The sequence below is a fragment of the Siphateles boraxobius genome, unplaced genomic scaffold (assembly GCF_051911475.1).
Source record: "Siphateles boraxobius isolate OS27281-9 unplaced genomic scaffold, OSU_SipBor_1 8, whole genome shotgun sequence".
NCBI classification, from domain to species: domain Eukaryota; kingdom Metazoa; phylum Chordata; class Actinopteri; order Cypriniformes; family Leuciscidae; genus Siphateles; species Siphateles boraxobius.
The window spans coordinates 8,881,519-8,905,346 of NW_027509208.1; the positions used below are offsets into that span (position 1 = coordinate 8,881,519).

Consider the following 23,828-nt stretch of genomic DNA (forward strand, 5'->3'; position numbering starts at 1 on the left):
AAACTATACCTGTTCTATCTCCATACAGCATATATTCTCTGATTCTGTGGGCATTATTGTCCAATGAACACAGCTACTAAGAGTTTCTGTTTTAATATTATCAATCTGTAAAATGAGATTGTCCTGCTACTGAGCACGAGCTTGTGAAGCTCCGCCCTCTGTGCTGCAGCAACAGCTCATTTGCATTTAAAGGGATACACAATAAAAGTGTGTGTTTTTCTGAGCCTCAAAAAGTGACAATGTAAACATGCTGTAAAAAATTATCTGTAGGGTATTTTTAGCTAAAACTTCACATACATACTCTGGGACATCAGAGACTTATTTTACATCTTGTGAAAAGGGGCATAATAGGTGCCCTTTAAACAACCCGGCGCAGGACAATAAAATGATAACTGCGTCAAGCTGAAACTACTAGCAAAAAACATTTGCGTCGCGCTTGGCGCTGCATTGCGCCGGGTGTATGATAGGGCTCTTGGGTATTTCAAATCTGCTCCAGTAGTCTGTAAGTGTGTTCAGTTCAGTATTCGAATGTTTCAGCTAGTCATAAGTGTGTCCCCGGCAGAGGTGTAAAGTCTAGGTTCAGAAAGTAAAAGTCCTCTTCAGTATTTTGTTCCAATCACCTGGATTTGCTAATTAGCAGTTTTTCAGCCAGGAGATATAACTAATTAGTGAAATTAGCTGGCTGAGTTCATGGGTGCCCGGGTGGAATACACAAATGGCAGGACTTTTACTTTCTGACCCCTGGACTTTACACCTCTAGTCCCCGGCATTAATGGAACTAAATCAGCCGAACAGTAAATTCATATACTCGTTGTGTTTATAATCACGCTCTTGCAAACTATTACAACTAAAATTTTTCAGGTAAAATGTTTTTAAACAAAGACCGAAAGAGGTCTGAAGCTTAGTTATGGTGACGTTGAAGTTCGCACAACCGTGTTAGTTTATTGATTGCTAACGTTTAGATTTTGACTTCTCCTGATTGCATTTACTCTTCAAAATTTATAAAAGTTGTGTTCATTTGTAAAGATTATCATGTTAAACAAAACGTGTATGAATCATAAGCTTAAGTTAGTCACAGACCTTATTTTCTCCAAACGCCACTGGAAAAATCCTATTGGGTTATTGTCGAGGGAACAAGCTGATAACTCTGGGTTGGCTTACAAAAAATACATCATTCCTGCACCACTCAACTTCACGTACTAGCATACATGGGATTTGGGATTTTGAAATTCACGGTACTCATAAAAGAGTAAGCAAAAAGTACTGTGGTAGATTTTTCCCTAAACCTACTACGTACCTGGAACCTCTCCAATCGACACCCAAGCGTCTACAGTCGACACTTAATAAATAAATTTACCTGGGGCATCTCCAGTCGACACCCAAGCGTCTTCAATCAACACTTAATACTTTATACTCTAGGTCTGCGTCTACAGTCGACAACTGGCCTCAAATTCCTTCTTCCCTTCTTGCTCCCTTAACTAACCTGCTTCCCTATCTAACTTGCTTCCCTATCTAACTTGCTCCCCTAACTAGCCTGCTTCAGCAGATTTCAGCAAATGTCCTCCAAATGCTTTAATCATGGCCGGGAGATCTTCCCAAGCAGTTCTCAGAGAATCTCCGCCAAGAAGAAGCAGGACCGGAGGATCTCAGACAAATTCCATTGAGAATCCCACCAGAAAACACGAATACAACAGTTTTTATAGAATAGAGGTAGGGCAAAAATTACATGAAATATTACATAATTTCCCCACAATTTGATTGGTTCTTCATAGACAAGCCATCTTGTTACTAGGTAACCAAAAGGTTTGAAGGTTAGACCTCTGTCTAGTTTAATTTCCCATATTTGTTATTTATACACTCACACAACCAAAGACATGAGTTTTCACTAGTTTCGAACAGTACATTTTGTTCAAATGTTAGAATGTTAGGATGCCTAAAAGGGGAAGTCAGGTAAGAGTTAGTCATAATATTAGACCCAAAGGGGATGTCAGGTTAAAGTTTATCATAAGGTTAGATAATCTAAAGTTCAGATTTTTAGAGTCAGAAACATGATTAGTTCCAAAAGACAGTTTACTATCTTATCAATTAAAAATCCATCACAGTACACTGATGACTTCTTCTGGCGAAATTCTGAATTGCATTCGATGGACCAATTAAACCTTAATGATAAAATTATTCCCTGTTTGCAACATTAGTTAAAAAGTAACACCCACCTGCAGGAATAATTCTCACTCAGAGGTAAACGCAAAAGTTGGTTTCACGAGTGCACACTTACATGTAATTAAGTGGAGTAAAGGTTATGCGTATTTGGCGTGCTGTCCGGGGGAGGGCTCTGAGCTCGGAATTTGGCCTGAACCAAGAGTACTCCACCTGGTTTTTGTAAGAGTGGTTAGGACTAGAAGTGAGGTGAAGGGGTGGTGGAGGGATGCTGTTAAATTGTCAATGAACGGAGATAAGTCTGCTGTATACTTCTTATTTGGCAATTAATTGATTAACTGAGTGTGCTCCTCTTGTGTTAATTTAGGTTAATTATCTGAACATGCTCCTCCCAAACTTTGTTAATAAAACATCATTTGATGTGACTTCAGTCACAGTGTTGTTTTGTCTGTATTCTTAGCCCTTAGGTCTATACTTGTACTGATTTGTTACTTTTTTTATTACAAAAATGTTTCTTTTTTTTCTTCTATTTTCAGCTCAGAAGACAATACCAAGTTTACTGCCAACAGGAAGAGAGGGTGTGTTAGGTCCAATTAAACTGCCCATGCACTGCATTTCTTAACAACAGAGCCATGGAGGGGGAGGAATCACGTGTCAAGGAGCTTGATGTGGGTCAACTTTCCGTTTTTGGGCACCTTGAACGAGTAGAAAGAATGCGTTGCTACTGGGAGCTCAAACACGTCCAACTAAAGACTCTAGAGCAGGTAACTCCAACAGATATGTTAGGCGTACACACTACAGTTTAAAAGTTTGGGGTCAGAAAGATTTTTTTTAAAGAAATAACATATGAAATTGATCAAAAGTGCCATTTATAATGTTACAAAAGATTTCTATGTTAAAGGCCATGTTGCAGGTTAACCACCACTGTTGATTAATGGGTCCATAAATCACTCAAGATATGTGTATCATTTTTAAAATGTCTCAAAAATGGTCTTAAAGACCATTTTTTTACGTTTTTGGTATAATTTTTTTTTTTTTTACGCAACTCTGTGATGACGTCACGTTGGGGAGAAGCGGAGGAAAGGGCGCCTCAACCTAGTATTAGAACTATGGCGACTGACTGGGATGAGGAAGAGTTGGCAAGAAGAACTAACATGTATTATGGCCCGCAGCCGTATAATTTTGAACCTGCTAGACGTGAGAGGGCAAATGAAGAATTGCCAAGAACTGATAGCCGTCAAAGCCAATTGAATGCATGGTCCGAGGAGAATGACTGGAGAGTTGGTGAAGTGTCCTGGTGAGTTGCTATCATTTAGCAACGCAGAAATGAACACTGGAGCTAGTCTACAAGCTATGGCAAGCCGTTTTAACTTACGAGCAGCAGTGCACAATAACGACACATATATTTTTTTTACGGTCATTGAATAGCACCGAGTGAAAAAACAACGTTTTCTTTATATCTAGTGGGAGTATATGATCATGACGTTAGTTCAGATAAGTACTGGTAACCTTAGTCATAGTGTCTTAGTACTGGTAAAGTTTGTCTTTGTAATCTAGAAATAGAAATAGCTATTAGGGGTGGAATTATACATGTATTCGTATTGTGTGTGTGTGTGTGTGTGAGTGTGAGAGAGAGAGGCGCGGGCGCTATCGAGACAGTGGAAACATAAAAACATCGTCATTTTGTTCATACAGGATATCGTTCAAACTGCAAAGTGTCTACTTATATTTGTGTACACTCGCAATAAAACACAACATTGTGCTTGCACCCAGCACAAACACAGTAGTTCACCATTGTCAATCTACAATCTACTATATATTTCTATCTAGCTGCTAACGTTAGCTATATCTGCTAACGTTATGCTGTCTGCCTATCTCTCTCTATACTTGACTATCTATATATCTAGTCTGTCTATATATCTAGTCTATCTATATATCTCGTCTATCTATCTCTCTATATCTATGTATTTATCTATAATCTGCGCTATCTGAATACTTGCGTCTACTACTCGTAGCTCTCAACAACGTGGGCAGCGGGCTTTGGTAAATTCTCTGCCCAAGGTGACGTAATGCAATGCATTGTGGGGGAAAGGAGAATCGTTGCAAATACCTACTTTTAAAAACTTTTAAAATACCTACTTTTTTCATATTATATTCCGTTTTGTGATACCCAACAACATAAAATACAATGGATAACAGTTTAAATGTTTATTACCAACAAGCAAATTGCACAAATTCGTTGAAAAATTAAACCTGCAACATGGCCTTTAAATAAATGCTGTTCTTTTGATGTTTCTAATTATAAAATATCCTGATAAATTTATTACTGTTTCCACAAATGTATTAAGCATCACAACTGTTTTTATTATTGATAATAATAAGAGGGAGCCCCTTATAACAATAAAAGGGCCCCTCCTTGAACTGCCGCCTTATCGTGGTTGAGGGGTTTGAGTACCCAAATGATCCTAGGAGCTGTGTTGTTTGGGGATATAAGCCCCTGGTAGGGTCTCCCAAGGCAAACAGGTCCTAGGTGACGGGTCAGACTAAGAGCGGTTAAGAAGCCCATTATAAGACACAATCAATCAAGGACTGAGACGTCGCCCCATGGGTTCATCCTGGTGAACGAGAGGGCCGTTTCCCTGCGCCTTCGGGACGTCGACAGGTCTCTCACTGTGGTGTGTGCTTACGGGCCGAACGGCAGTGCAGAGTACCCAGCCCTCTTGGAGTCTCTGGGAGGGGTGCTGGAAAGTGCTCCGACTGGGGACTCTGTCGTTCAACTGGGGGACGCCCACGTAAGCAGCGACAGTGACACCTGGAGGGGTGTGATTGGGAGGAATGGCCTCCCTGATCTGAACCTGAGCGGCGTTCTGTTATTGGACTTCTGTGCTAGTCACAGCTTGTCTATAACGAACACCATGTTCAAGCATAAGGGTGTCCATCAGTACACATGGCACCAGGACACCCTAGGCCGGAGGTTTATGATCGTATGTCTTGGACACTCGGGTGAAGAGAGGGGCGGAGCTGTCAACTGATCACCACCTGGTGGTGAGTTGGATTCGATGGCAGGGGAGGAAGCTGGACAGACTCGGCAGACCCAAACGTACTGTGACGTTTGGCCGAGTCCCCTGTCAGAGAGATCTTCAACTCCCACCTCCGGTGGAGCTTCGACAGGATCCCGAGGGAGTCTGGAGATATTGAGTCCGAGTGGACCATGTTCTCCACCTCCATTGTCGACGCGGCCACTTGGAGCTGTGGCCATAAGGTCTCCGGTGCCTGTCGAGGCGGCAATCCCCGAACCCGGTGGTGGACACCGGAAGTAAGGGATGCCGTCAAGCTGAAGGAGGAGTCCTATCTGGCCTGGCTGGCTTGTGGGACTCCTGAGGCAGCTGACGGGTATTTGCCTTCAAATTGCGCAAATTGAAAATTGAAAATACGCACAATGGAAACACGTAAAATTCGCAAAAACTCCCATTTATCACAAAGTTTTTACGTTCGCATAAGGTGGTTTTTCAGGCAATTCGAAAAAATAAATATTTCTCTAAACTGCAATGGAAACAGTTATTGCGCATTTACAGGTCACCTGACGTAGATGACACGGTATGTTTGGACAGAATACGAGACAGAGTTCTTTATTAAATTAATAAAAGACAAAAGAATTACAGGAATACTGGATTCTAAACCTCAAAGAAATGCCACAATCAAGACCTCGAAGCAGATATAATGTGCCGCTCTTTTAAATATAAGGGTCTTTCCTTGCCATTAATGCTCGGATAACACGCATATGTCTTCTTTGATTAATAATAATGGCCAGTGCAGTGGCAGGGATATACATAAACCTAAAGTCCATGATTTTTGGAATGACTTATCGTGAGAGGAAAAAATTAAGTTTTAGTCAAAGTCAAAGTCAAGTTTATTTCTAGAGCACATTTAAAACAACAGAAGTTGACCAAAGTGCTATACATCCAAAGTCATAAATAAACAACAAAAGAAAATGACAACAAGAAGACAAAAACACAGCTCTCAAACTGAAGTAAAAGCCAAGGAAAAGAAATATGTTTTAAGACTAGATTTAAAAGCGGAGAGTGTTGGGGCCAGCCTCACAGACAATGGTATACTATTCCATAGTTTAGGGGCCGCTACTGAAAAGGCCCGATCTCCCCTATTTTTAAGCCTTACACTAGGGACAGCCAAGAGCATGCATTCTGCCAACCTAAGCGACCTCGATGGAACATATTTTTGTATAAGGTCAGATAGGTAGGTCGAGGCTAGACATTTAAGGATTTATAAGCAAACACTAAAATTTTAAAATCAATCCTAAAACGTACTGGAAGCCAGTCAAGGGAGACCACTATAGGAGAAATGTGATCACGTTTACGTAACCCTTTTAATAGTCTAGCTGCAGCATTCTGCACCAACTGCAGGTGTGAGAGAGATGCTTGGCTGACACCAGCATTGAGGGCATTACAATAGTCCAATCGAGAGGAGATGAAAACATGTACAGTATAACTCTTTCAAAGTCTTTAAATTACAAAAAAGGTTTCACTTTAGATAAGAGCCTTAACTAATAAAAACTGGCTTTAACCAGAGAATTTATCTGTTTTTCAAGTTTAAAATCACTGTCCATGATTACTCCTAAGTTTTTAACGGATGATTTAAGGTACGGAAGTAAAGGGTGATTTATACTTATGCGTCGGACCTACGCCGGAGCCTCTACGCTATGGACTACGCGTTGGTTTTCATTTATACTTCTGCGTCGTTGTCCGCGTTGACGTACAATTACACATGCAGAGGGAGCATGTGAAACCCGAGGGAGGAGTTCTAGCAGACCAATCAAAGCGCTTGCGTCCGTGTAGAATTGACTCGTTGTTACATTTTTGGAGAGGTGCGCATCAGGCTACTTGGGCCAAATATCACAATTTCAGTTTTACTCTTGTTAAAATGTAAAAATTTCATGGCCATCCAAGCTTTAATGTCTGTGAGGCAGTCCAACAATAATTTTAAAGAGCTGGTATCCTTTCGTTTCAAAGGCAGATAAAGTTGTGTGTCGTCTGCATAACAGTGAAACGAAATGCCATGCTTTCTCAGGATAGACCCTAAAGGAAGGATGTATAAGGAAAACAGCATCGGGCCAAGAATAGACCCCTGGGGGACTCCACAAGTAGAAGGTGCCAGTGGGGACACAAAGTCTCCAAGGCAAACAGAAAACTTCCTATCAGACAGATATGACCTAAACCACTCTAGAGCAATACCTTTGAAACCAACACTGTGGTCCAACCTAGAGATCAGAATATTATGATCAATGGTATCAAATGCAGCGGTAAGGTCTAACCGCACTAGTATAGCAGAATCTCCAGAGTCTGTGACCAATAAGAGGTTGTTAAAAACTTTTAAAAGTGTAGTTTCTGTACTATGAAGGGCTTTGAATCCAGACTGAAACAGCTCAAAAATTCCATTTAAATCCAAAAAAGATTGCAACGGTATACTTACAGCTTTCTCCAATACTTGTACAGTTTTAGAATCAAACAGTGATGATAGCTCCTCGGTATTAAAATAGGAAGGGGACATAAAATAAGTTTCATCCACACTTTGGAAAACAGTAGAAAACTGAGCAGCAATGGAAGAGTTAAACATGCGACATCGGTGAGCTGGTCCACTCGGTTTAGAATAACGGGAGAGAGATCTCAAATAATACAGGCATGTGATCAGAAAAAAACGCTTCAAAAATTTTAGTTGCATAACATCGGTTAATGGAAACGACCGTCATTTCGCAATAGTTTTTTGTCGACATTTAGAAAATAATTGCAAATGTTTTGCGCATATCTTTAATGGAAACGCAGCTACTGTAATGACTGCTAAGAATTCAGCTTTGCCATCACAGAAAAAAAATACATTTAAAAATGTACTCAAATAGAAAACAGTTATTTTAAATTGTAATAAATTTCACAATATTACTGTTTTTGATCAAATAGATTGAGCTTGGTAAGCATAGGAGATTTCTTTCAAAAACAATAAAATCTTTCCAACCTCAAAACTTTGTAACTGGTAGTGTATAAGCCAGGGTGAAATTGCTAATTGTTTTTGCATTATTTCAGCTAGTTGTGCTGTACTGTTTTAAATGTGCCCATAGAGGGAGCTGTATCATCATGGATAACACCCATTATAACTGAAGAAACTTTCTGTTTCTGTTTGCAAACTGATGACTTATTGTCTGGGGTATTTGACAGCATGCTACAGTTAATTTGAAAATAACTATCAAGTTTTACGCTTTTTCTCTTACTAGCTGATCCATGGGAATTTTTTTTTAGAGATTGCACATGCACACTTTGACACACAGTCCAACAGACACATGCCTGCACACCCTAGAACGTTGATCAACTTTCAAAAAAAGTACCAAGGTCATGTAGAATAAAAGTGCTGTTGGCACTGTGAATGTTTACTGACTGTCCAGAAGGGGGCGGAAGTTCGTGAAATATTTTACTGCATTGCTTGCTGACTCACTAGGCTAGGGCTTTGAAATCTAACAGTATGTCTTGTGACTACACTTAAGACATTTCTTATAAAGTATTAATGATCATGTTTGAGACCAAAATCTATCATCTATATATTTGTTATTATATAGGCTTAGATATCATCTATCTGTGTTGTTGGCCTATGTCCTGTATTTTATTTAATATTTTTGTGTGGTTGATTGGATGTGAGCATTTGAGGGAATATTGTCTCTCAGAAGACAAATGAAGAGACCCAGTTTTTATAAAATGTTGGTTACTTTTGCCTTAGTGGGGTCTTTGGCTTTGCCATGTACAGTTTTACATGCAGCTTTCTTTTCCTTGTGGACAGTTATTCGGACTGTACTGTACTATATGCAATTTTACTATTTTTTTATTCTATTTTTGTCCTTTCAAGAACAAAAGAGAACTCAATGCGGTTGGCGCATTGTCTGAAGCAGCTTTCTGTGCGCATGAAACGGATGCTGCGTAAAATATTTTTTTCTCATTAAACTAAATAATAATAATAATTATTATTATTATTAACCGCATACATTAATGCGTTAATTTTGAAACCCCTAATATATATATATATATATATATATATATATATATATATATATATATATATATATATATACATATATATATACATATATATATATATATATACATATATATATATATATATACATATATATATACACATATATATATATATATATATATATATATATATATTTCAGAGGCGTAGGTTTGATTTTGAGATTGGTGGGGACATCCCATGGAGGCTGAGGATTCAGGAAATTAATTGAATAGGATAATGTATTAAGGTTTTTAGTTTACATTGACCATAATATTTTAATTATTGAATTCTGTAATATTGTATAACAAATAATGACAAGGAGGCAGTTTAACAGACTTATTAACTTTAATCCGCTCATAGTGTAATGCAAAAATGAATTCTGTAATGTTACAGGCAACAAATAATGACAAGGAGGTAGTTTGACAGGGACTTAACTTCACTTAACTTTGTGTCTACTGTCTTGTTCCTTACTTTGAAGAAGCCAAACACATGTCTACGTCTGTCATTAACAGAAATTAACTGTTGGGATATTTGTTTGACATCAACCTTTCCAGTACTAGTGTTTCTTCTAGCTTCTGCAAGACATCTAGATCTGGTTGGTTGAAGAACCTGTCCTGAAGCTGAGCTTCAACTCAATCTATCATTTTATAGAACTCTGTTCTATGCTCCTCAGCTGACTTGGGAGTGTGCTGGCTCGCCCCACCAGTGTAACGTTTTGATGGCTGTCTTCGGTGAGGAATCTAAATAGACTCAATCTCTTCCAAGCTAGATAAAACACTCTTATCCACCTTATTCTGCTCTAAACGATGGGCGCCGCCATGACGACGACTCCGGTTGCCTACTTCCGGTTCGTACTATATTAGCAGTGAGAGAATGAGTTCAGGCTCTACATGTGCTGTTGTTGGTTGTTTTAACAATTCAAAGAAGATAAAAAACTTTTTAGAAACTGGGTGCTTTGAGCATAAGATAAAAAGGAGAGAATGCCTATGTCCGGTTCGTATCAGCTACATTCAATACCAGAGAGTAGACGTTTTTGTTTAGCTGCGCTAAAACTGAAGCATCCAACGATAAAGGTGTAATACGTTACCAGTAGGGATGGGCATTTCAAGCAAAAATAATATTCGAAGATCGCTGGGTATTATGCAATTAATATTCGAGAATCACCCCTCCATCACATCACGCACACATGCATGTAAAGGCTATAGGCTACACACCAGAGCACATGAGCAAAGCGGAGCAGTGTGACGCTTAAATATAAGTTAAACAAAAAAAACTAAACATACGTTTTATTTTTAAGTTTCACAATATAATGTTTTTTTTTAAATTATTTCATCTAAGTTGATTATATGAAAAGGGAACCGCATAAGATGAGTCAGATATGATCATAAGATGCCCAATATATCGGAAAACATTTGGAATGGCTCAGACATGATTTTGACCACTTATCAAGTTTTGTTTTGTAGAAAGCCTTTCTGAATTTCGTTTAGTATAAATTGTATCTTCATTTTTATCAATGTTTTATCAACAAATTGCCTGGAATAATAAATAAGAAGCACAAATAGTAGATATACAGGACATGGAGGCGCGGGCGCGTGAACTGGAGCGCGTCTTATTAATCAACGAAACTCAGCGTTGCCTCACATACATGATAATATCTATAGAAAGCTTGAAATGTGTACTTTTAAACAAAATAATTAAAAACGAGCAGAAATGGGCTGCTCTCTGCTTATGTATAGGTTAATTCGTATGAAGTGTGCATTTCTCTCTATAGGCGCGTTCACTACTGCGAAGATGGCGAGTCAGCATCATCAAATTTATCTTTGCAGTCGACACTTACAGATAGGGCTGGAAAATAATTCAATATCAATATATATCGCGATATTTTTTTTCCGATAACGGTGATATGATTTTTAAACACATTTTCGATATTTCAATATACATTGCAGCATTTGTCACTGACTGACGTTAGTCGCGCAGCCGTCAGAAAGAGCAGAACACAATTGGCTACTTTCCTGATGACGTACACCACAGACACGCAGCCACTGCTCAGAGCAGCGGATCTCCAACGCGGCAAGTTTCAGCCACAGAATGAGCGCCCCTGACCGCAATGCAAATGTGACTGAACGAGCTTCCACAAGTGAGGAGAAAGCAGACGAAATAGTTGATAAGAGAGGAAAGACTAATTCAGTGGTATAAATTCTGACACACACATTTATGCCAAAATGTCAGTTTTGTCAATTGTATCCTCACAAGAACAGTCTAAATGAGTTAAAATCTTAAATGAAAGTTAAGAGTAGCCTAAATGAGAATATTAAATGCGTAAGATCCTCTCATCAGCGACAGATCTTAAAGGGACAGCAGCCAATTCTGTCTGTCAGTTAAGTTAACCAAAGAACAGAGGGGAACAGAGCAAATTACTCACTGATCTTGTCTAAAGAACGTTGGTAGCTTTAATAAGGATTAATCTATATTTAATTTATAATTTATGCAGTTCAGACTATTTGATAACCTTATTCAATTTCTGTATATTTCGTTTTATTTACAAACAAAACATTAATGGTGAACATTTTTGACTTTATAAAATGATTATCTCATGTCTTGAAAAAAGTAAGACATATTTTTGTTATACATAGTTTAGTAGCCTACTTTTATTTTTGGCAGAATTTATCATTATAATCAACTTAATTATTTCCTGGATTTTGTAACACCATAGTCCCTAAATTTATGTAAATGCAGGAAATGGGATTTAAATCTGAAAAAATTCCCCCATTTTGTGTACCAAATGTTGCACAAATGTTATGGCAAATGTAAATTTAAAAACAGAAATGCATTGCCATTTCACATATTACATTGTCATTTTGCATATTACATTTCAAACTGAATATTGCTACCCATATGATTTCATAGTCTTGTAGCAGGTATTGAGAAGAGAATATTATTGTTATGATGGGTTATTTCATTGCTTCATGTAGTTTGTTATGGTGCAGTAGCGAAAGACTCCAGCAGATTTCATAGACTTGGCAAATTCATTTTTCAGAAGATTGTAGGAACAGACATCTGTTATGGGCGTTCTTGGCAGTTTTTCTGAGGCTTTTATATTGTTCATATCGATATTGGAATTATATCGTATCGACGGAAATTAAGAAATATATTGTGATATAAAATTTGGCCATATCGTCCTGCCCTACTTACAGAAAACACTAGTTATTAATAAACAATTCACTTGTTTAATGCATAATCATTACTTTTGCGGTTTTTTTTGTGGCAAGCTTATGCGTGCGTTGAGATGCAGAATAGGCAATATATTACGAAAACGCTCATTATGGTTTAGCATTCTCTCCCATATAGTATACATAACTTCCAACCCAACTTCAGTCGTGCACGGGCAGGGCCGTTCTGAGAAAGCGGCGCTTAATCTTCATAAAGCTTTGAACCGGAAAAGGACAACCGGCTTCCGGTTCAAACCCGCTATGAATCATGGGTAAATTCGCTAACCAGGAAAAAGGTGGATACTGAGACAGCACTGCTCTGATAGCTTTTCCTCACACTGTCCACCTGGTTGGGCACAGTGGTCTGAGTGATATCGACTGTCTTTCTGAACCTGCTGCTACTGCTGAAAATAAGACTTTAAATTTCCCAGACTGGTGGCTTAATGTCCATAGCTCATGTACCCACTGCAAGGCATCACGTATCACTGGACTGGCTAGGCAAGCAGACTGTGTAATCAAGTTAAGGCAATGTGACCCACATTAATGCACATGCAAAGCCAATGGCTGTTGTCTTTTAAGTTCTGCTTGTGCTCCTGAATGTCTTCCTGACATATTGGCAGCACCATCATATGTCTGACCCCTTAGACAACTTATAGGAATATTTAGCCTCAACAGGACATCCGCAGCCACCCTGGCAATTTCCACTCCTGTAGTCCCTGGAACTTCATATAAACCAACAAAAACCTCTTGTGATATCAGATATCATGGTCCACATATCTAAAACAGATAGATTTTTGCTCTACTCCTGATACATCTTGAGTGCCATCTATAATTAGGGAGTACTGCAGAACTGGTAGAGGCTGGATAGAGACAGCAATACTTCTGACAATACAGTTTCCTATCAATTGCAAAATCTCATTTTGCACTGGAGGAGAGGTATAGTCATGACAACGGGTTAGCCAACTAGAGAGACTAGCATCATCTTTGGCTTTAAATTTCAAAAGCTGAAATAGATTCCCATCTTGGGTCTCATGGCCCTGCAGTGCCAGACCATGCCTAGCTAGGTACTGTACTGAACTTACAAAATTTTGCAGGCAGTGCCTAGCATTATCTTGTTGCTTTGACCAGGCACTTGAGAGTTGTGAATCTACTGGGTTTGCAGCATGATGGTGCGATTTACTATTCTGGTGGCGTTCAAAGCTAACAAGAGCATTCTTCCAGTTACTAAATCCCTTTGAGGAAAACGCAGGGTCTGCTTTTTTGGACAGTGTATTTTTCTTTATTGTGTATGTTTTCACACAGTAAAAACAGAGAATTCCATTCACAGTGGGGCTATAGTGAAGCCATGGATACAGCTTGTACCAATTATCCTGAAAATGGAGGACCCTATTTGACAGCTTTTGAACTGTAATGTTCTTGGGGTTAGGTTGGTTTGACTTGATGTCAAAGTTCAGAATATCTCCAGTGCTACACTGTTCTTCATTGTTGTCTCTCTGTTCTTTGAGTCGTCACTTTCACAGCTACTCTGTCTATTGCTGTCTACAGATGGATCAGCATCCTTAAAAATACACCACAGTACACAATTAACCACTCTGTATCAACTACCACATTTGAAAAATACATCTACACACTGATAACCACTTTATGCCCATATTATTAAAACCATGTATGATGAGTGATTAATCAACCTCTTATTATACCAGTGCAACCTAAATCAAATATCTACAATTACTCTTATGATTACATTGTAACCAGCCTAGGCTTCACCTGTGACCCTGCTTCTCTTCCTGAGCTACTGTTTCGGTCACCTGATAAAATGAAACAATGCATGCATATGAAAAATGAGACAACAACTTGTGCCTAATCAAAGCTCTCATTTCAAACACACATTGAAGAACTACATATAGCAGATCATCTGCCTAACAATTGTCGCAATAATGAATCTCACTACTAACAAGTCAACATCATGTCATAGCTTGACCTCACCTGTTACTCTGCCTCTCTTCCTGAGCTACTACCTAGCAGGACTGTTTCGGTCACCTCAGCTGGCAAAATAACACATTGAGGGAATTAACAGTGAGGGAAAACATTTATGGCTAGTTATGATTTTTACAATTATTGATGACTCTACACTTTAGCAATTGGGCAAATATTTTAAATGAATTGTGTTTGTTTTAAAGTAGCTCCTAATGTCTACTTTTCTTTTTTTAGCAGCCATCCTGACTTAGCACATCAGAAAAATAGCATAATTGACAAACATATGTTTGTTTAACTATATTTTTAAGCTTAGGACATTGCTTTCGACTTTCACTTTTTTTAATCAAGTTCATGATTCATATTTTATACCTAGACCAAGCCCCACCCCTAAACACAACCCTTACAGAAACTTGTGCAAAACACTGGACTTAAATAGAAACATGATTTATCAGATTTATACACCTTTTTAAATAGCAAGCACATATAAAATAGCCTGTTGTCATGATCTTTCACTGTAAGTGCCCATCACAAAGTGTACACACACACATTTTTTATACTGTACAAACTGTGTAAAAATATTTTACACGAACCCTACCCCATCACAGAAAACTTAGTGCATTTTTACATTCTCAAAAAACATAACTTAGATCATTTATATGCTGTTTCCCTCATGTGGATCAAAACATCCTTGTCCCCATAAAGACAAGGATTACGGATATTGCCATCATTGTGTGGCATTTTGCCCCCATAAGGGTTTACCAGGACGGACACACGGACACACGGACACACGGACACACGGACACACGGACACACGGACACACGGACACACGGACACACGGACACACACACACACACACACACACACACACACACAGAGAGAGTTTAGGTTTGCTACTTATCCCGCGATTGTCATACATTGAAAAAAAAACTGCACTGTCCCAGAATCAATATGTGACCGCGATTTGTACCGTATTTTTGTTTGCGAGGTGGGACTTATAATAGAGAACCGCATACCAGTATTTTTCACAGAACGCTCTTGTAAGAGTGGTTTTATATATACATATCATTTAATTTTTATATAAAATTGATTTATATATAAAATATAAAATTATTGCTAGGGGCAAATCAGTGGTCATTGGATATTGGTAGGGACATGCCCCTAGCGTCTAGGGCTGTCGCAGTGAAGGAATTTCCCTTGCGGTAATTTTGAGTGGCTCAATAGCGCGATATGCGGTTTTACCGCCATTTATTTATTTATATTTATTTGTTGCTATATAAATACTATATAAATATTATGATGTGGTCAGCATACACAAAAACAATGTAACCAATGTAACCGAAACTAAACAGCGTCTCTGCGCATTGAGAGACTGTCACTCAGCGCGCAGTTGTTACGCAACTGTGAGTGAGTCATTAAACCGTTCATTCAACGAAAACGTTCAAAAAAGCTGATTCCTTAAATGATAGATGTAATGAAACAAGGTGTTAATTATTGTTTAACTTTGAGCTCCACTTTTCAAGGCTCAGCTGGCCAGCAATGCTTCACTTTTGGGCAAAGCTGAGCAATGCTTCACTTAATAGAGACGAATGGCATTGATTCAATGCGTGATTCGGTGCTTTCCCCCCACGGCTTCCTCGCGCTGTGTAGCCTAATGCTGACCAGCGCTGACACCATTCATGGTAAATACCCTTACACGTTAAAATGAAAATAGCCTACGACAAATATTTTGCTTTCCTTGGAAACGGCAATCTTTTCACGAATATACATGACTTGACTTCAAAGACAGACGCAGGTAATCGCACGCGCTCAGTCGATCACATTCACTGTCTGTTAGGCTTAAGTCCAAATCCACGAATCCTCTGTACAAATCACCATGAATCTTGTTATCATTAACTTATTTAACATTCAACACACATGGTACGAACCACGAAGGGTGGCCTTATGAAAAAAAAAAACGCGGTTCGCGGTTGCTGCGGTTACTTGCATTCCTCTGCGGTTGGCCTGTCAGTAGCGCGGTAATGCAATATTGCGGTTATCGCGACAGCCCTACTAGCGTCCCTACTAAATTCTACGCCCTATGTAATGTGACCGATTATGCTAGGGCTGTGTATGTGATGTGTCAAATTACAGGTCACTTGTATGGTTAAATGGGACCATAAATACACCGAATATATATATATTTACAGTAGCCTATCTCACAAAAGTGAGTACACCCCTAACATTTCTGCAAAGATTTTAGTATATCTTCTCAAGTGACGATACTACAGAAATTAAGCTTGGATATATTTTAGAGTAGTCAATGTTATTCTTGTATAGCAGAATATATTATTTACTATCCTCTGAAAATAACTCAAAATAAAGCCATTATTGTCAAAATAGCTGGCAACAAAAATGAGTATACCCTAAGTGATAATAGCTGTACGTCGTTTAACCATGCAAAGCCACATGTCCCATTCATCATTTTCATGTTTTTGTCTGCTTGACAGGGCCAAAAAATAAAAATTTGTGTATCTTGTATTAGAGAAGTTAAAATTTGTGCTTTGAGTACAATTGACCACTGGATGTTCAACATGGCACCTCATTGCAAAGAACTCTATTAGAATTAGAATTGTTGCTCTCCACAAAGTTGACCTAGGCTATAGGAAGATTGGTAACACCCTGAAACTGAGTTACAGTACAGGCCAGGGTCATACAGAGGTTTTCCAAGACGGGTTCCACTCTTAACAGGCCCTCGCAAGGGTCAATCAAAGAAGTTGAGTCCTCGTGCTGTGCGTAGGGTGCAGAAGCTGGCTTCAAAAAACAGACGCATGAGTGCTGCCAGCATTGCTTTAGAGGTTGCAGAAGTAAAAGGTCAGCTTGTCAATGCTCTGACCATTCGTCACACGCTGCAACAAGTCAGTTTGCATGGCCGATGTCCCAGAAGGAAGCCTCTTCTGAAGATGGCTGCCCGCAAACAGTTTGCCGAAAGCAACCGGTCCAAGAGCATGAATTACTGGAACGATGTCCTGTGGTCTGATGAGACTAAGATAAACTTGTTTGGCTCAGATGGTGTCCAGCATGTGTGGCGACGCCCTGGTAAGGAGTACAAAGAAAAATGTGTCTTGCCTACAATCGAGCATGGCGGTGGTAGCTTCATGGTCTGGGGCTGCATGAGTGCTGCTGGTACTGGGGAGCTGCGCTTCATTGAGGGAAACATGGATTCCAACATGTACTGCGACATTCTGAAGCAGAACTTGTTGCCCTCCCTTCAGAAACTGGGGCGAATTGTCACGACACGCACACACAGGGAATAGAGATCCAAAAAGCAATTTATTTAAAAGGGTAATCCGTACTCACAACAGTCCAGGCAAAGGTCAAAATCCAGAAAAGGCAATCCAATAACAAGAAGACAAACGGATTGTGGGGACAATAACAAGGACTCCGTGACAAACACTGAAACAGACAGGGTATATATACACAAGTGCAAACAAGGTGACGAGAAACAGCTGTAATGCAATGAACAATCAGTGACAGACAGGATCATGGGAAGTGTAGTGAGAATGCATAGACACCGTGAAAACTGAGGACCTCTAGTGTTTAACCCAGGGAATAACCAGACACTGTGACACGAATGGCATAACAATCCCAAACACACCGCCAAGATGACAACTGCTTTGCTGAGGAAGGTGAAGGTGATGGAGTGACCAAGTATGTCTCCAGACCCTGAACCTTATTGAGCACCTGTGGGGATCCTCAAGCGGAAGGTGGAGAAGCGCCACGTGTCTAACATCCAGCAGCTCCGTGATGTCATTATGGAGGAGTGAAAGAGGGTTCCAGCAACAACCTGTGCAGCTCTGGTGAACTCCATGGCCAGGAGGATTAAAGCCTGTTTTATGCTTCTGCGTCGAATCGACGGCGTACCCCTGCAGACCCCTCTGCGTCAACCTGACGCAGAACCATAAAACGACCACGACGCCGTAGGAGTGACGGCGTAGCTACGCCGTGGAGTTGACGCAGAAGCATAATGAGGCCTTAAGGCAGTGCTAGATAACAATGGTGCTCACACAAAATATTGACACTTTGGACACAGTTTTGACATGTTCGCTTAGGGTGTACTCACTTTTGTTGCCAGCTATTTTGACAATAATGGCTGTATTTTGAGTTATTTTCAGAGGACAGTAAACATATTCTGCTATACAAGCAGCACACTGACTACTCTAAAATCTATACAAGTTTAATTTCTATAGTATTGTCCCTTGAGAAGATATACTAAAATGTTTGCTGAAATGTGAGGGGTATACTCACTTTAGTGAGATACTGTGTGTGTGTGTGTGTGTGTGTGTGTGTGTGTGTGTGTGTGTGTATATATATATACACATATATATCATACATGTATATATCAGTGTATATGTTATATTTCTGTGTATTGTCAGATGACCTATAGGTTGCAAAGCAAAGTCAGATAGGAGTAATCTAAGAACGGCAGTCTATTTAAATCAGATTGCTACTGTTACGGTTTACCCCCCAACATGTCTCTTATCACTTTGTGAGTGTGAGTGCACAGCCTTGGTCTTTTGAATAGCTGCGAGTGTGTGCTTGAATGTCAGCGTGCACGTGCGCATATCTCTAGTCTGATTATAGTAGTACAAGTCACACATGCTGAGAACCCATGACAAGTTGCCGTTTCTCTTTAAAAGTTTCTGAAGTAGGCTATCAGTGGACCTGAGATAGGTTGAGTATGCTGCTGTCAATGGGCTGTATATGTGATGTGTCAGATTATACAGGCCACGTGTCATTCACCCCATTGTGAGTGTGTGAGTGAGCACTTTAAGTGCTGTGTCTAACGTTAAAGGATACACCGAGTTCTGCTAACTGTTGCCGTGGAGCCAGAGTTCCACCTGTCCGCCTCTCGTCTCGCTGACTGACAGATGTTTTGCTCCTCATACGTAAGAGGGGGAACGTTCTCTCTCCCGTTTACCCATGTCTCTCCTTTGCTGAGACAGCCCACCTTTCGTAATCTGTTGCTCGCCTGGACAGCTGATGTCAACAACCGGATCGGCGTTAAAAGAAAGAGAGAGAGAGAGAGAGCTAAACGGGCTGCTAAAACAAAGTTAAGGAGTTTAAAAAAGAAAAAGCAACGGTTATAAGAAGGCTTGCTTGGTGTGAATGTAGTTGCCATGGAGAACTTCTTGCAGGATAAGGACTTCTGGATTGTAGGTAGTGTGTGTTTGGTTGCATCCATCCTATGGAGACGATTTTGGAATTTATTTACATACAAGAGGAAAAGAGACACTTCACCAGAAAGTGCGTCTATTGACATTCAGGTAAAACTCATGAATATATCCAAAACTGCCATTAAAAAATTATGTTATGTGCTAATCCACACTTAGTTAGTTGTATTTAAATGAAAATGCGATTTATATGGGGTTATAAAGCACTTTTTAATCTATTTGAATTATCTTTGAATAATCTATAATATCAATCAATCCTTATGTATGTATGCCATATATATATATATAAAGAGAGAGCTAAAGAATCATGTGACTGAAGACTGGAGTAATGGCTGATGAAAATTCAGCTTTACATCACAGAACTAAATTATATTTGAAAGTATATTAAAATAGAAAACTATTATTTTAAATTGTAATAATATTTCACAATATTAATGTTTTTTTTCCCTCAGTTTTTTGATCAAATAAATGCAGGCTGAATGAGCATTAGAGATTTCTTTTAAAAACATTAAAAATATTAATTTTTTCAAACTTTTAGACTGGTACTGTATATATCAATATACTGTGTGTGTGTGTGTGTGTGTATGTATATATATATATATATATATATAGGCCTTGGTGGTTCCTGACAGTATTGCGATGTCTGTAAAGAAAATATAGAACATAAAATTTTGAACTAAATTGTACATAATTTTCAAACTAATTTTCTGTTAAGCATTATATAATGCAGTGATGCAGTAATAACATTATTATGAATCTAGGCCTAGTTAATTGGGTATTACAGAAAATCAAATTTTTAGACTGCAGGTTAGGATTAGAGATCCTAGGTTATCTGAGAGTCTGGCTGGGGTGTCGTGGTTGAAAACATCTGCCATAAATGGATGAATGATGCACAGAAGAAATAGATCTTTACACTAAATAAAATAATGTGATTTATGTGTCCATTTCAAAGACTCCTCTGGGTTATATAGAAGTAAATGTGTAAATTTTATTTTGATTTGAAATTGATTATCTTTGTACTTTCTCACAGAGCAGCCAGTTTTGCTGATACTGATTATAATGCACAGGACGTGTATAACAAGTGGACAGAACACTAGACTTGTAAAACAAGCATATGTTTTGTGACATAACATGACATGGTATGAACCTAAGAATCCCCAAAAGACATCACACTTAATCTGAGTTTTAAAGTATAGCTAGCTACACTTAATAAATCAATTAATAAACCACTGAGTAAACACAATTATGATAGTAATAGTTTGAAACACAATGAAATGACCAAACTCCACTGTTAATACCTAGAGTGAAAAGTGAAATGTAGAAGAGAGTACATGTAAAAGGAGTAAAGTTGTACTGTGATCCACTGTCTTAGTTTTCTCGTGTTTGTTTTTGACAACGTTGTAATTTCAATTATCTGCCCTGCTACCCAAGAGGCATTTGGAACAACATGTGTCTCAACTACAAACATTAGTGTTGCTTTCATAGTACATGAGGTAATTATAACCATGACTTATTATTGGTAGCCATGCTAGTTGTTTACTTTTTACAATTTGTAGAAAAAATTAGTAAAGAGAGTGAAAATATTAACTTTTTTTTACCCATCATGCTCTTTGAAAATGTAACTATCTATCTCAGGGTTTATCTAAATCCACTTTCCTGCAGAGTTTACTTCCAGCCATGATTAAACTCACCTACCTGCAACTTTCTAGAGCTGTGTTTTTATTAAAGTCCACTTTTTTATGCCCTTCTCTCGCTAACTTCCCTTCATCTCGTTCACTCGGATGTACGTCATTGCTTACGTTGCACGAGTGTCTTCGACTGGCGGAACCCTTGCAATGGGTTTAAATGGAAAACCCTAAGCCCTTGAACCCAAAATAGAGGGGTCAAGGGTCTGTAAATTCTCGTCCACTAGATCAAGTTCAACACACTTCAAAGTGGCGGTGAGGATTCCCCCAAGGAGAAGTACTTAGGGAAGTTTGCAAGTGTGTCTAAGGGTACGTTTACATATCAACGATGTACAAAAAATGGAAAAGTTTTTCCTTTTCTTTTTTCACGTACAGGTCGATAAATTTGTCAAAATGATCCCTGTTCTCACAGTCTAAAAACACTATATTATTAGGCCAGTAGTTTGCAAGGTTACTTTGTAAAGAAACACTATAGACTAAACACATCATTCGCATAGGCTTGGTGTCACAGTTTTTTCACAAATGTGCATTTTTGTAGTTTACACTGAGACTTGCATTTTGAATCTGTTTTCAAAAGTTTGCATTTTTAGCACGTACTTGTACCACATTACCGCTGCAGATTCATTTTGTTCATTGACAGTGCTGCCATATTCCGAGTCCGAGGAACGTGAACAGCTCCGAATAGAACGTCACGTGTTGTCATCTCGAGACTATGGTCATTAAGACATGGTTAGAACGTAGCATAATGCAGCCTGTAATAGTAATCCTGACGACCTTATTTAGCTTGTTCAGGTATGTTTGATTAGGGTTGGAGCTAAACTCTGGAGGAAACTGGACCTCGAGGGCCAGAGTTAAGAACCCCTGAGATAGTTAATTTTAAGTTTTGATATTTTAAGATACACATATGTAATGTCTAATATCTAACAATCTAAAGTAAAAATGGGATTTGTGCCTTTAATGCGTAAAAAATTCATGGGGTACCAAATTTAATTTTAAATATTTTAAATTTAATATTTGTGTAAGTGAATTGCATATAAAATTTCCATCCATTTGGATTACACAGTTTTAACATAAAATAAACAGTGGTGGATAAATGAAACGGGTGGAATATTCCATGATATTTTTTTAAAGCAAATATCTTACCTGTTTCTTGGCTGTTTTATTGAATGACAAATATTCATCAGATTACGTTTATTACTTTATGTTTAAACTGTGTAATACAAATGGATGGTAATTTTATATGTAATTCAAAATACATAAATCTTAAATTTGCTCATACAGTTCTGCACACATTTATTATTTTTGTACATTTTTTTATTATTATCTTATTGAGACAAGAAAAGAATAAAGATTATCATTATGTTGAAAACTTACACTTGAAAACTTGACTAATAAAAAATAAGATTTGTTGTAAAATTTAAATTTTAGCACTGTGCAGTATGGTCTTGAAGTATATGAATTGAGGTTTTGAGCACTTTTATAATGTTATTGCATTCATAACATAAAACTTTAAACAAAGTTTTACTTTAAAATGACAAAAAATGCTCCTGTTACTAACATAACCTTGGTTCCCTGAGATAACGGGATTGAGCATTGCATGGATGTTTTGGCACATAGGGGGATTTTTCTCCGAATTTTGAAGTCTGATTGGTGCACCGACAAATGGCTTTTTATCACAGCAAAACGGGTGGGGCCAACTGCCTATTTAAGTCATGCTCAAAGCCATATTGAGACAGAATTTTGAGACTGTAGTCTACTCATGCATATGCTCAGTAGCACAGCAAGCTACGCAATGCTCATTCCCGTTACCTCAGGGAACCGAGGTGACATTATGTAACCAGAGCATTCCCTTTTGAAACGGTTCACTTGCATTGCGTCAATGTTTTGACACATATGGGGAACGGATTGCAAAAAGCTGTGCTACTAGTACAAAACGGAAGCTGTCCTGCCAGGCTGCAGCCGGGGGCGCTTGATGACAAGGGCCCTGGCAGACTTCTAGAATCAAGGTCCTAGAATGTCTCCAATACGACAGGCTCGGGTTTGGTACTGAAGCCTGTGGGTATGATGCCTCCTAAAGAAACCCCTGAAGGTTGTGGCCGATTAGGCAGAAAAGACCTGTGCCTGAAGGGCAGGGACCTCAAGGTTATAGAACCTGACAAAGGTGGACTGCGTGGACCAGCCGGCTGCTGCACAGATATCTGCTATAGAGATTCCACTAGACCAAGCCCCAGTAGAGCCCATTCCCCTGGTGGAATGGGCCCTAATAGGGCACTGCAAGTCCAATGACTGGTAAGCTAGTGCTATTGCGTCCACTATCCAGTTGTACAGTCTCTGCTTCATGACTGGCAGCCCTTTAGACCGCCCTCCGAAGCATACGAACAGCTGCTCTGTTTTTCAGAATTGCCTAGAGCGCTCAATGTACACATCGGAGGGGAGAGCAGAGAGTGAAATTACTTGTGCCTTAAAGCCTTGTCTGGGTTTGAGGACAACTTTGTTGTCGTTGGACACTCGAAGCAGG

The 23,828-nt window shown here is 38.9% G+C and overlaps 1 protein-coding gene across 5 annotated transcripts in view; it reads left to right on the forward strand.

Annotated features, from left to right (window-relative positions):
* Positions 1-23,828, forward strand: part of mylk4b (myosin light chain kinase family, member 4b) — a 50,081-nt gene that overhangs the window by 11,538 nt on the left and 14,715 nt on the right. For 2 of the 5 annotated variants that reach the window (XM_077220306.1, XM_077220308.1), the window contains exon 2: positions 2,694-2,921. In XM_077220306.1, the coding sequence (XP_077076421.1) occupies positions 2,790-2,921 (132 nt within the window). In that variant the 5' untranslated portion in view covers positions 2,694-2,789. Of the gene's footprint in view, positions 1-2,693; positions 2,922-19,016; positions 19,719-23,828 lie in introns of those variants that run through there. The other 3 variants (XM_077220304.1, XM_077220307.1, XM_077220305.1) reach the window with 3 other exon arrangements.